Raw genomic sequence first — 13,536 nt, forward strand, 5'->3', positions numbered from 1 at the left:
TGTTCCTGGTTATAGTAGAAAATACTTTTAGTGGCAAAGGAGAAAAGGTACTGACAGCAAGCTACATTTTACATAATTATATACATTCATACTTCTCAGCTGTAAGCTTTTTTTTTTTTAAATATGGCAACTCCTGCCTTACTAACATGTCCATCTGTCATTCCTCATAAGCGTAAAGTTAGTTCTTAGTGTTTTGGCTGGCTTTGACGGTTTTCTTCAAATGATGGTAATTTGGTAGGATCTTCATCAGAAAGTCAAGCTGGAGAGTCTGGGGCTAAAGAAGATGAAAAGGACAAAGGCATTCAATACGGACACAAGAAGCTATTTGTAATTCTTTGTTTTGACCACCTTTTCAGACACTTCCTAAAATGTTTAACCGGTCTACTAGTGGGCTGTAATACAGTGAATTTAAAAGAGATTCGTGTGGAAAATGTTTCTGGTAACAGCAGCAAACTGGAATGTATTTCTAGGACAGACTGAGTATGGAAAAACACCGAAAATTAGACTAAAGATTTACCCATAATGCTGTTCCACTTTAATCATGGCACAGTTCCAAAAAAATGTCACAAAACATGTTTGAGCTCTGATTTGAATTCGGTATGTGATGTTTGTTATATGATCTCTTTCCATATTGCATGCTACAGCATACAGCAAAACAAAACAAAGACAAAACCCTGACTATCAAGATCACACGAGCAAAAAAAAAAAACAAAAAAAAACATAAACCAGGCTAAAGAAATGTTACAATACGGGACAGATTTGCAGTGATTTCGACCTGAAACCCATCATAAAGAACATTCAAATGCTTTGTAGAATGAGTATTGTATATTTAACATAAAATTATGCACAGCAGTTCTTAAGCAGCATCATTGCTCAGACACCACCAGGTTTTTACTGCAGTAACCCACTGACCATAATATGAGGTGTGACATAATGAGGTGGATTTTACTTTTGGTGACAATATTAAAGTAAGAAAAACACAAGCTTTAATAAACTAATAGATGTTCAGACTGAAAACAGAATGATGCTCATGACAGCAGAAAACACTGAAGAAAGTGTCATTCTTCAGTGTTTAACCCTTTCCATAACCGAGGGCCACCTATCTCCACTCAAACCTTCAACCATGTGTGCATCTCCAGTACGTACCTGAGGCCTCTCTGTCTGTACTCGTCTCATACATCCGGAGCCATAGATGACTGTGTTTTCTGGTATGACCTCACAGGTGTTGACCTGGCAGAAGGCCCCGATGATACAGCCACTGGTGAGGATCACATTCCTACCAACATCAGCTAAATAACAGAGCAGAGGACACATAAGATACAGGGACTGACACACACACACACACACAGTGGTTAACAGCACAGCTCATGAATACACTGTAACTTCTTCCTTCTCTCACTATGAGGTTTACACTTGTCTACACTTACACCTGCGCACATACAAAAACCCAAACAGGAAAACATCCCACCTTTAGATTCTATTACATTATTGTCTCCGATTTTCAAGGCTTGGGATACTATTATTAGCTGGTTAAGGGAAATTTTCTTTTTGAGAACTGTGGATCATCACATGATTAAATCACAATCTGACCACACAATTAGCTGAATTCATGCTCCCTCGCTTTTCAGGCTAGTCAAAAGGATACCGCATCCAACTTCAAACACGTTGTTGATACCAATGGTCATGGTCTTTGGTTCCACCCCTTCAGAGTCTGGCATGATGTTCTCAGGGTAACTGCTTGGCAGAATCAACAAGTGAGGTTGCTGTTAATATAATGCTAGGGAGGGTGATACACAGAGTGAGAGACTGCATTTCAAAAGGTGACTTAAGTAGAGAAGCACGTCCTGCATTCTAAAAAGGGGTCCTACATCACCTATTAATGATAAGAGCTTGCTCCTCTATCAAATTGCCCTCTCCAATCACTATGGGTCCTGCCTCTGCGATGATACGAGCTTTGGGGTGGACCACCGTCCTGGCACCTGGGAAAACAGAGACCATCTTAAAACCTGTTTAACTACCTGGATGTGAGACTTCACAGCTTTAGGATGGAGTGTGATGAGGCTTACTATAAAGATGCCAAAGGTTTTGTCAAGTCAGCATGCACAGTAAGCAACATTTAAATAGCATCTTACCAATGGTTACATCTCCTCTGATTTCACTTTCAACACAAACAACTGCTCCGGCAGCTATTTTGACACTGTAAAACCAAAAAAAACAATTAGCAAGAAACTGTTAGGATACGGCTCAAGATGTTTTAGCTAACTTCGCTAGCCAACATAGCCATTTCGCTAAGCTGTTTGAAGCATTACGACTGATTATTTGTATGTTTACGCATTCCTGCGCTGCGTGTTACAACGGCGATCAACATAAAAAATAATTAGATACCGGTAAGTCAAAAGACAGGTTACCTTTTTTGAACATTTTGTTTGTCAGCCATGGTGACACGATCAGGGAGGAGCACTTCACTCGACGATCGATTTCACAGCCTCCCCATCGCTTCGTGTGTGCGCATGCGTGAAATGTCAAAGCTTGTGTGATTTAAAGATGGATCACTCCCAACACTCCCTTCTCCTCTTCCACCTTTACACCAGGAAGCCGTTGCCATAGCAACTGTCTGGCTAGACGTACAGCTATTAACCGAATCAATGCTGTCTTTTTTTGTCAAAGGCTAATCTTGAACAAGTATATCCCGAAAAAATAATAAGTAAAAAAAATAAAATCAGCATTTCATAGATTGTGTACGCCTGCTTTGTTTAAAAGGCCCTGGGTGTTAAACGAAGACTCTAGTCATGTCATGATGGTTTCTGTCATACCCGGAAATAAGACGCAGAGATGTCCCCTCATTCCTTGATTGTTGCGCCAAATTAATCCTACGTAGTGTGATAAATGTATGAAATTGAGCATCGAACCATTGCTTGTGCCAAACATTTGGTGCATGCTTTAATGTCCATTATTGCTAACGTTATTCCGTCGTCCAGAAGCATTTCTAGATGGGATACGCTCGTAATTAAGTGCCCAAAGTGATCATTGCCATTAATTTAATTTTCACTTCGCGGATAGCCACACAAATACAATTCCCTGACTATTAATATGTCCGTGGAGACACGTTGTGTGGATCACAGTCCAGCCTCTGGGGCCGTGCAGTGGGTTATGTTTTGTACTTTGTCCCTTGTTGCTCCCACTACAATGTCAACACAAGGAGGGATCGGAAGTGGAATATGTAATGGCAAAGGGAAAAGTCAAAATAAAGAAAAAAACAAAAGGCACACCTCAGAGCGCGGGGGGGAGACAGGAGAAGGATAAAAGAATGGCACAACCAAAGAAATATCAGCTGTTTTCGCTTGCAGTCGTTGCACTGGTTGTGGCCATCGGCGTGGCACCGCTGACAGCTGAAATCTCTGCCTGTAAGTAAAGCCAACGGTCGCGGTGCTCCGCTCGGACGGACCGCATCGCGACGTGACTGTAGCCGAACTGCTACGAGCAGTGCTCAGCTGCCAGCCTGGCAAACGCTCAGTGGCACAGCACATTCATAAGAATTCACTTTTCATTCGTTTCAATCAGCTTCACAACGTTGAACTTTCACCGAGACATGGGACCTATTTAAATGTCGAACCGTTGAATCATATGATCGGCTAGCTAACGGCTAGATTAGCAGAACGGTAAATAACCATTAACGTCACTTTGAGGGAAACAGCCGAGTCCAAGAATGAACTTCAGGCGTTTGAACTTCCCTCCAGGGGGGTATTTTACGGATTAATTTAGCATGTGACTGCGGGGTTACAGTCTTCCCACTCAACCCTCACATGCCTTCCTCCTCCAGACTGTAGTTAGCTGGCTATAGCCTGCGGTCAGACTGGACACTTTCTTCTCTTTTATTCACGGTATCGATATAGGGAGCTAACGTTAGCTATTATCCAGAGTGAGATGAAGTAAATTAACACTGGACCAAGTTGTTTCGGTAAGTTGGTGCTTGCTAGCGACATAGTTGTAGCCTCTATGTGTTAGGTGATAAGCAAAACCCTCACGGTTGACTTGTAACATTTACGATAATATAGAAAAGCAGACATTATCCCAGGCGGGTGCACTTAGTTTATTTCCTAATCAGTGTAATATAAATTATAGTTCCTTAGCTTTATTAGAAATGATAATGACCACTCTAATTAGCAGTGTTTTTACTATTGGGTGTGGTCTGCTACAAAAAAGATGCAGAGATACTGTAGGCAGCGGTGTTGTTGTTTTTTTGTTTTGTTTTGTTTTTTCCCCAGTGTATTTCTTCTTTTTGTATCACTTGAACGCGTTTGCTAACTGCTTTGCATGCATGCATGCATTTCTCTTTCTAATTCCAGCTGGTCCCCATCATCATCATCATCACAAGTACACTGCCCTGAAGATGGATGTGGCGTCTCTGACTGTTAACAATGAGCTGGTCACTGATGTGGTGGTGTCCTGGAAGTCTGAACACTGCTACAAGGTAGACTCGCTCTCTCTTTCTCTCTCTTCCTACACTCACACACATATTAAATATTCTCCTCCAGTTGATTCTATAGGACCCTTAGTTGTTTTGGATGATGATGATGATGATGATGATGGTGATATGATTGCTGTTGTTTTGATAAGTGTTGCCCTGTATGTTAGTGTTTGTTCCAGCAGCTAGGGGTGGTGCCAGCGTGGCCAGGTCCTGGTGTGCCCAGTGCAGTAGACTTCACTGTGAACACACAGCATGGAATCACCCTCCAGGTCAACAGCTCTCCTAGCAGCGTGGATTTCTGCTCGTACGTCACTGAACATGAACACGCAGACATTCCTACACAAACCATACCTTGATTTTGGGAAAAAAAGAAAGTCAAATATTGTTTCACATTTTGTCTTTCATTGATGGGACATAGATATTGATTCTGTGTTGAATGACTGTGTTTTTGTCGGCCTTGCTGGCTTGCTGCCTGGTTAGCATACTGTCTCTAATGTGTAGGGTTCCATTCCACTTTGGGGAGCATGGAAACTATTCTTTGTGGGTGAAAAATCTGACCGATTCTGGAATAATCAGCTGCTCCATGGTGACTGACGCAGATCCTGTCAACAGCTACATACGTGAGTCACACACACGCTTAAACCCATATTAAACAGACATATGTACAGTGTTGTGATACATATTCACACTTAACACCGCCTGCAAAGAATATGCTGTGCTGTTTAAGCCATGTACCACTCTCTCTTTAAAGCGATCTTAACAGCTTTCCTCGTGTTTGCTGGACTGGCTGTAGTGTCAGCCATTGGAGGAACAATATTGAGGTAAACTCCCATTTCTTTTTATAAGCCTTAATAAAGCTGTGTTTTGTGAACTGACTGACTACTGTGGTGGTTCTAAATTTTATCCATACCACTTAATCCTTTTATGTATTTATTACTTTTTTAAGTCACATAAATCTGGAATGTTAAAAAACAAAGAAAGAAAGAAGAAAGTAACTGATTTCAAATCAGCCACTGAAATCAGTTATTACACTCAGTCAGTTTTAATGGTATTAATGTAATATTTGTGTTTAGCAGTGGTCTTAGCTATTACTGAACAACATTTTAATTTCTAATTCATGCCAGCACTGCACAGCAATTGAGAACTGCTGCTACAGTAGTATTTCTATATGTCCTGAGTGGAAACTGAGCATAAATGTATGAAACAGACTCTCATTATTGTTTAATTTATGTCTTGTGTAGGCTTGATGCAGTGAAGAGTATACTCTTCCGACTGGGCAGTTCCATGGAGACAGAGAGGCTGATCAACTCTGTGAGTGTTTCAGTGGGCTAAAGATTTGCATGGAAGGCATTCATATGACTGCATACCCTAGGACCTTATTTGTCACGGGTAGTTCTGTAACCACACCAACTATGATGTGTATTTATTAGAGTTGGACTAATGTATCAGTTTGCAGATACTGTATATCAGATTGATAAAGGCCTTTTATTAATTATCTTTATCAGTCAGTCAATATTATTCACTGCCAATGTGATGGAGATTCCTCCCTGAATACTGCTACATATAAACAGACATTTTATTTTCTGTTGTATTCGTTGATTTAATTGCTGGATTATGTTTTTTTGGAAGTTATTGAAGGATTAGTGTACCTCAGTGTTTTCCTTACCAATGAGTAGCTGGGGAGATTCACTCTGCCGTAAAGAGCTGCTAACCCACCTAAAAGAATTTGATTAGTCTCAGTTTACATGCTGTTTCAGAGGCTTTTCCATCCTGACAAGAATACAATTCTGAAGCGAGTACTTAATCTTTACAGCTTCATAGCTTCATGAAAAAAGTTAACTGTATTGAATAGCAATACAAAATAATAAGGATCATCTACTTTTGTCTGTAAATATTGGTCTTATTATCAACCTTCAAAAACTCATAAGCTAAATCTAACGTACTTTTTGCAAGGGACACCCACTGCCATGAGAAATTCTGTAACATGTTTTCATATAATTTGCCATAACTCATGACTAATGTGGTTTTGATTGATTTCTGTTGTACTTGAACATAGTTTTTAACCCGTAAGTTTTTCAATTCCAGAGGGTCCATGCACATATATGTATGTACATGCATTTGTGTTTCCAACAATGCAGTGCTGATACCTTACTTTGATTCTTCCATCATCCAGGAATTGGGCTCCCCAGGCAGGATAGTGGAGACAGTCACTGACAACATCCTCCCTCCCCTTCCCACCCCCAGCAAGAGACTACGGTCCCTGGACACATTCAGAGGGTAGGTCCCCCTCATCCCACTCTGTTCTCAGCTTTATTGGTCGTTCAAACAATGATATCAACTGGATTACAGCTCTTTGGGATTTATTAACTCAATTTCTTTGATCATGTGATTTACTGAGAGATTTAGGCAGCTGACTACTATGTTGGCATTCAAGAATTTGCCTGCACTGTAATGTTATCATGGATCTAATGCTAAAGGGGACACAGGATTTGGTTCTAGATATAGTAGCCTTGGTACGTTAAATGAACCATTAAATCACATTATATTTATCTTGATTTGTGAGTTGTTGTTTTGCGTAATGCTGCAAACCAGATGAATAAAGAAATGCCTTTGCTGTCTTCCTTCTCAGTATCTCCTTGGTCATTATGGTGTTTGTGAACTATGGAGGGGGGCGATACTGGTTCTTCAGACATGAGAGCTGGAATGGTGAGATCATGTTTATCTCTTTTTCATTTTCTTAATCGTGTTCCAAATATGCATTGTATCTATCTATCTATCTAACCTTACAGCCCTGGTCACACACAGCCTCAGTATCTTCAATACCTGTGCACATTTTGGATTTCAGAGATGTTGCGTTTGTAGTTGACAGATGATGAAACTGGAGTTTCCTGTCTGTTTTGTCAATTTACAGGCCTCACTGTTGCTGATCTGGTCTTCCCTTGGTAAGCACAGTTAAAGTTTTCTTCTACTGTTTTTCCCCCACAGCCTTAATTCAGAACTACTAGTAATTCAGTCTTTATTTCCACTTAGAAAATAAAAGCACCCCCCATGGAAAATGTGTAGAAAATTGCCTCTATGTAATAACGGTGGTATGGAATAAGAGTTAAAGAACCAAGGACTCATTCAAGCCCATTGCAAGCACACTGTGCAATCTGCACAGAAAATGGAGTGTTGTGTTTTGCTTCTATACAAACCCTACATTTTTCCACTGATGAGCAACTTTACTGAACTATAGGGATCCTTTGACTCCCTCTCTGTGCTGATTAACAGATGTGTGTCCATAGGGTTACATAGGGTTTATACTGTTACACTGTGCTTTGCTTTTGAGCATGTTTTTATTGTGTGTTGATTGTAAACTCTGACTGCAAACCAAATTTACTTTGACAGGCACTCAAGTTTTGACTTGAATTTAATAGTAAGTAGGTTTGGAACTAGATCTCTAACTAAAATGCTGTGCACCACTGAAATCAATCCCTGGGGAAACAGTGCTGTACCAAATAAATAAACCTTATCAGCTCCTTTGTGTTTTCAGGAAGGGTTTGAGTCAAGAAATGAAAAATATGGTGCCATCTTATCTCGTTTCCTCGCTCTCTTTCCCCTCATTTCATCCTCCCTTTTCCCATCACTTTTCTTTTTATCCCATTGTTCAACTTCTGCTCTCTCCCTCCCTCCAGGTTTGTGTTTATAATGGGGACGTCCATTGCCCTGTCAGTCAACTCTCTGTTGCGTGTAGGCACAAGTCGCTGCTCACTGCTGTGGAAAACTGTGTGGAGGAGTCTGCAGCTCTTTATCATAGGAGTCCTCATCATAAACCCTAACTATTGCCAGGGACCCTGTGAGTGTTGACCCGTGATTAGACATATCCATGTATCCATGTATGCAGATGCAAATATTGTATCTCCACTCATGACGAGCGCACACTCTTTTCTTGCTTGTGTATTCTTGCCTCCACGTATTCTCACACTCTGCATCCTCATCTACAGTATCTTGGTACAACCTGAGGATCCCAGGTGTGTTGCAGCGTCTGGCCTGGTCATACCTGGTTGTAGCCTGCCTGAATCTGTTGGTGGCCAGAGTTCACATGGACAACCTGCCATCAGTCAGTCATATCATCTATTTTACCCTCATCCTTTCATTTTTGGTGTAATGTTTTTTTGTGGTTAATTGGAATGGTAGCTAATTGAAGTAATATTTCCATACAGTGGCTATAGGAAACAAATGCATTCTAATGGTTTAACTGTTATCTCTGTTATGCTAAATATATTATGAAGGAAGTGAAAGGTCTGTGCAGTGTTTAGGGGCAGCTTATTGTGTGTCTTTATTTCCCAGAGTGCATGGTGGTACCCTGCCCGTGAGATCCTACTGTACTGGCCTGCCTGGCTATGTATGCTTCTCTTGGAAATGATCTGGCTCTGCCTCACATTCCTACTTCCTGTGCCAGGCTGCCCAACGTGAGTCAAACAGGACTGTGTGTATGTTTGCATTGTGTGTGTGTGTGTGTGTGTGTGTGTGTGTGTGTGTGTGTTTCTGTTTGTCTGTGTCTGTGTTTGTACATGTGCACTAGCATCTTTTCAATAAAAAGGAATTCCATACTGGCTAGTCATGAACCTTTGACACCAACACGTCCCGAGTTCGCTTTTTCAGCCTTAACCTTAACCTCTCACTTGTTGTCGACATCAAAAATGACTTTACAACACTCTGTGCAGTGGATACTTGGGTCCAGGTGGGATAGGGGACATGGGCCTGTATCCCAACTGCACTGGTGGAGCGGCTGGATACATCGACCGCTGGCTGCTGGGAGAAAGCCACATCTACCAGACCCCCTCTTCACGGGTTAGTGACCATCGAAATAACTGAAAACATAAGAGCTATAGACCCATTAACTCTTGTTATGGCATGATGTGCGGAGCTTGAACCTTAATTTGAACTTTCATTGGAAGTTTCTGTCCCATTCTCTCAGGTTATTTGATCGTCATCATCAATCTACTTATAATTTGTCTCTTAGATATCTCTAGGTCTTGCAACTAGAGAATATAGGCTTAGTTGAAACGTGTGAGCTCCTATTGCAGACATGTTGCAGCGAATAAGCAGTCTAAACAGGGTATGATGAAGTTACTCCAAAAAGCCATTGGAGACATTTGTAGGGGAGTTGACAGTAAATTGATAAGGTGTAAATTATTGTCTTTATCAAAATGTACACTGCATGGGCGCCCTGGTGTCTCACCTCGTAGAGCACTTACCACGTATCAAAGCTAACTTCTTCCTGCAACAGTCTGGATTCAAATGTGGCCCAAGCAAGTTGCTGCATGTCATTCCCTCTCTCTACCTTGCCTTTCTTGTCTCTCCCCACTGTCACTATCAGATAAAGTAGAAATGTTTAAAACATAATCTTAATAAAACAAAAAATGTACACAGCAAACACCTATTTAACTTCATTAATCGTAGTGTTGATATCGATGTGAAAGGCCACCAGCCAAAGATAACATTACCTTTTCCTTTGTTGCACTTCTTTGAAAAGCATCAGCACAGCACCGTCCTCATTCAGCAAATAATCCTGTCCCATACTATACTTAACGTCATGTGTAAATCTTTATAATCCCACCTGATCTGCAAGACTCAGGCAGTGGTGAACTTACCACCAATTTTTTAAGTGTGTGATGCTAGAGCTATTTCATCAAATCAGAACTAATTTTAAATATATGTACTTTGGAGTTTTTCATTTTACTATCAGTCCTCCTACAGAGACTACAAATAGCTTTTTAAGCAAAACAAAACATGTCAGATCACTGTTTCTCTGTTTTTCAATCCAGGTGATTTATGCAACTCATGTGCCATTTGACCCAGAGGGCGTTCTGGGCAGCATCAACTCCATCTTCATGACTTTCCTTGGATTACAGGTTTGTTATCTGTCTGGTCTCTGTCATTCCCTCTTTTCTGTCTCTTGTTCTTTCTTATATTGCTGATTTTGAGGAAACTGTCATCTAGGTCATTGGAATTATGAGACCAGAATTATTTGAGCTCTAATTTTGGTGTTCATTTTCGTTTTTGTAGGCAGGCTATATAATCTTACACTACAAAGATCTCCACTCAAAAATAATGTCCAGGTTCCTCATATGGGGTCTCATATTGGTAAGTAGATTATCTCATTAAATAACATCTTTGTAACACATGTGCAAATCTTTCTGTTGTTATTTGCGTTTATATTTAAAGAACGTGATCTGATGCATTTCAAAGTAGCATCTCAATCACAATGTTTGTGCCTTTAGATTTTTTTCAGGACATGAATTATGTACTTGTTGAATAGTAATGTCTGTTGTACCACGCAGGGAATCATATCAGCGGTTCTTACCAAATGTTCCAGAGACCAGGGCTTCATTCCTGTCAACAAGAACCTATGGTAAAGCTTCTCATGTTCTCATGTGTCTTTCAGATGGGACACCAAGCGCTTGCTGCTTGGTGCAGAGTGTACAAATGTTCACTAGATGCTCGGGGAAATTGGAGTAGCATAAGAAAATTGGTTTCCAAGAAGCAGGGAGAAGAGACATTCCTAGCTTATCTTATTAGTGTTATGTAATATAACATAAAAATAATCAGTGATCATAGATCGTTTATGTCCACTGCCATTTTAACTTACTTCTCCTGGAGTGTTTTTTTCCCCCAAAGTCTTTACACACTACAAACTGGTGTTATAGAATTAGGAAAATTTTGATTGTGTATCTTTTGTTTGGCCACAATGTTATAAATCTGTGTGCAGCACAATGCCCATGCTTAGTGACAGTACTAATGGGTTTTAAGAGCATAAGTGTTGAGGTACTGTGTCCTGTCTGGAAGTAGCTTTATGCAATAACTGTTTTTTTCTGGTGTATAATGCAAATGAGATCACTGGTAAACTCTTGCTGTAAAATAGAGGGCCACCAATTAGAATGTACAGATTTCCTCACATGCAGAGGTATCCTGTTACATTTCTATATATTAATATACTGTTACATTTTTGTAGTAGAATGTCTTAATGGTGCTGCACATCTGTCAATGTGACTTTTAGGTCTCTGTCCTATGTGACAACCCTGGCCTGTTTCGCTTTTGTGATGCTGGTCCTGGTCTACTATACAGTGGATGTGAAGAAGTGGTGGAGTGGAGCTCCATTCTATTACCCTGGTGAGCACTAAACTATTCCTGGGCGTTCACAAAGTACCATTTTAGAAGCGTGTATAAAACAACTTTAATGTTGCTGCACATGAGTGTTTATGACCTGCCACCGTCTAATTTGAAGGCTGGTGTCAGTCAGTCATGACCAATCAAATCACCTCTTCTCTTCCCTTTAAGTGCAGTGCTTTATATGGGATGGCAATCATTCAACCACAGCAACATGTGTATGTACATAGAATAAGCAAAAAATATATCACATTGGTCCTGCTTGAGGGGTTTATATTGAAACAAACTGGCCAACATGTCATCCAAAAAAGACAGAAACGCTTTCGAATAGGATCTGATCACATACTGCTGCTTGTTCATTGCTGTTGTACCCCCTGCTACACATTTCCTCCCACTTTGCCAAGTCCACAATGAGTCACCAAAATAACAAATAGGGGCAGGCGAGTAAGACACCTGTGTATGAAAATACAGTGCAAAGCCTCAACCATGCATTGTCTGAATATATATTTCTTTTGGGATAATGAGAAATAAACAAGTTACTACTTTTGTATGCTCAACATCTCAGACTTGTATTAGGCTGCTATTGTGTAAATACAATTACCATAAATGACATAAATGTAACACTTGACTTACCTTTTCATCTGTGTGCCCGTTTTCAGGGATGAACTCCATTCTCGTGTACGTGGGGCATGAAGTGTTTGAAGAGTATTTCCCCTTCCGTTGGCAAATGATCAACAGCCAATCCCACGCCGAGCACCTTACTCAGAACCTCGTGGCTACTTCCTGCTGGGTCTTCATCTCATACGTGCTCTACAGGAAGAAGATTTTCTGGAAGATTTAGAATTGGAGCCCTGCAGAGGAGTGGAGGACTATGTTTCACAAACACAGCTGGAATCATGTTTTGGAGATTTAGACATTTGCAAAACATCCAACAGGAGAATGTTTTGTTTTAATATTTTTGTTTGTGAGTTCTTTACTTTTAATGAGAACATCTTTTGTGGGTCATCTCTCTATATGACCCTAAATGTTAAAGGACTTTCTCCAAAGATTGTTACATTTGGAGCAGCTGACTACTGCCAAATATCTTAACATAACTCAGGAAGAATTGGCCTAGGAATGGTGTTAGAAGTTGTGAATTAAGAAGACATTGTTAATTTTTCTACCTGTAATAGACTTTTACATATCATTCCAAGGCTGAAAAGTCTTAAGTACAGACAGAATACAGTAGGCGTTTTGTATCTGACATGGTGCTCATATTGCATTTTGGGTAATGCAGGTAGGTGTGTGTGTGAGTATGTGGGTGTGGGCATTTTCTATTTGATCACACTACTAAAAACAGAAGATACAGGCATGTCCTTTTTCACATTTCAGCCTTGCCAGCCCAGTAATAATTCACCTCATTTTTTACCAAAGTATTAGTTATTTTTTTCCACATTAACATTTGCAATGTGCAATAGAAGTGCTGAAAATTTATATAATGTTACTGTACAGTCGGTAGAAGAAAAAAAGAGGATATCCTACAGCCGATGTCATTGTGATGTGTTGTCAATACACTTACCATTTAAATGTCATTTCCCGTGCTTTGCCAATAAATTTAAATGCCACATTTTATAAACTTTATATGCAAATTCATATGAACATTCTGTAGAATATACCAAGTATGTGAACAGCCTTGGACAAATAAAGCATCTGGTATGAGGAGTCTGATTTAATCATTTGGACAGAATTATGTAGGGTATTTACAATTTAGATATACTCTTTTTTTGTTAATATGTTTTTATTATGTATGGCAATATATCTGACCCTTATGTAAAGGGTTAGAGTTACATGCTACATGGCTTGGAGAGTGGGTCATGTATCAAATCATTTATATTTCCTTATTCAAGCTGATTTCTGATTTAAGTGTTTTCCAGCAT

The 13,536-nt window shown here is 40.0% G+C and overlaps 2 protein-coding genes across 3 annotated transcripts; one reads left to right on the forward strand and one right to left on the reverse strand.

Moving 5' to 3' along the window:
* Window positions 1–35: 35 nt before the first annotated feature.
* LOC115360111 (dynactin subunit 6) lies at window positions 36–2,545 on the reverse strand. Its single transcript, XM_030052760.1, has 7 exons — window positions 2,409–2,545; window positions 2,133–2,197; window positions 1,874–1,979; window positions 1,646–1,734; window positions 1,469–1,516; window positions 1,147–1,289; window positions 36–274 (listed from the first exon to the last, which is right to left on the reverse strand). Exons 1-7 carry the CDS (start codon window positions 2,435–2,437, stop codon window positions 179–181), a joined length of 576 nt encoding a protein of 191 aa, XP_029908620.1. The 5' UTR covers window positions 2,438–2,545; the 3' UTR covers window positions 36–178.
* A 647-nt stretch (window positions 2,546–3,192) lies between these two features.
* Window positions 3,193–13,321, forward strand: hgsnat (heparan-alpha-glucosaminide N-acetyltransferase). Of its 2 annotated transcripts, none has more exons than XM_030051408.1 (18): window positions 3,193–3,404; window positions 4,347–4,471; window positions 4,636–4,772; window positions 4,970–5,088; window positions 5,220–5,289; window positions 5,710–5,779; window positions 6,642–6,745; window positions 7,098–7,174; window positions 7,380–7,410; window positions 8,143–8,303; window positions 8,452–8,567; window positions 8,798–8,919; window positions 9,175–9,301; window positions 10,279–10,365; window positions 10,520–10,597; window positions 10,795–10,865; window positions 11,511–11,623; window positions 12,280–13,321. In XM_030051408.1, the coding sequence occupies exons 1-18, from the start codon at window positions 3,224–3,226 to the stop codon at window positions 12,459–12,461; spliced, it is 1,971 nt and encodes a 656-aa protein (XP_029907268.1). In that variant the 5' UTR covers window positions 3,193–3,223; the 3' UTR covers window positions 12,462–13,321. The 2 variants fall into 2 exon arrangements, with proteins under 2 accessions (XP_029907268.1, XP_029907276.1); XM_030051416.1 differs by lacking the exon at window positions 3,193–3,404 and adding an exon at window positions 3,522–3,958.
* The last annotated feature ends 215 nt before the right edge of the window (window positions 13,322–13,536 follow it).

This window comes from Myripristis murdjan, chromosome 1, assembly GCF_902150065.1.
Source record: "Myripristis murdjan chromosome 1, fMyrMur1.1, whole genome shotgun sequence".
Taxonomy (NCBI): domain Eukaryota; kingdom Metazoa; phylum Chordata; class Actinopteri; order Holocentriformes; family Holocentridae; genus Myripristis; species Myripristis murdjan.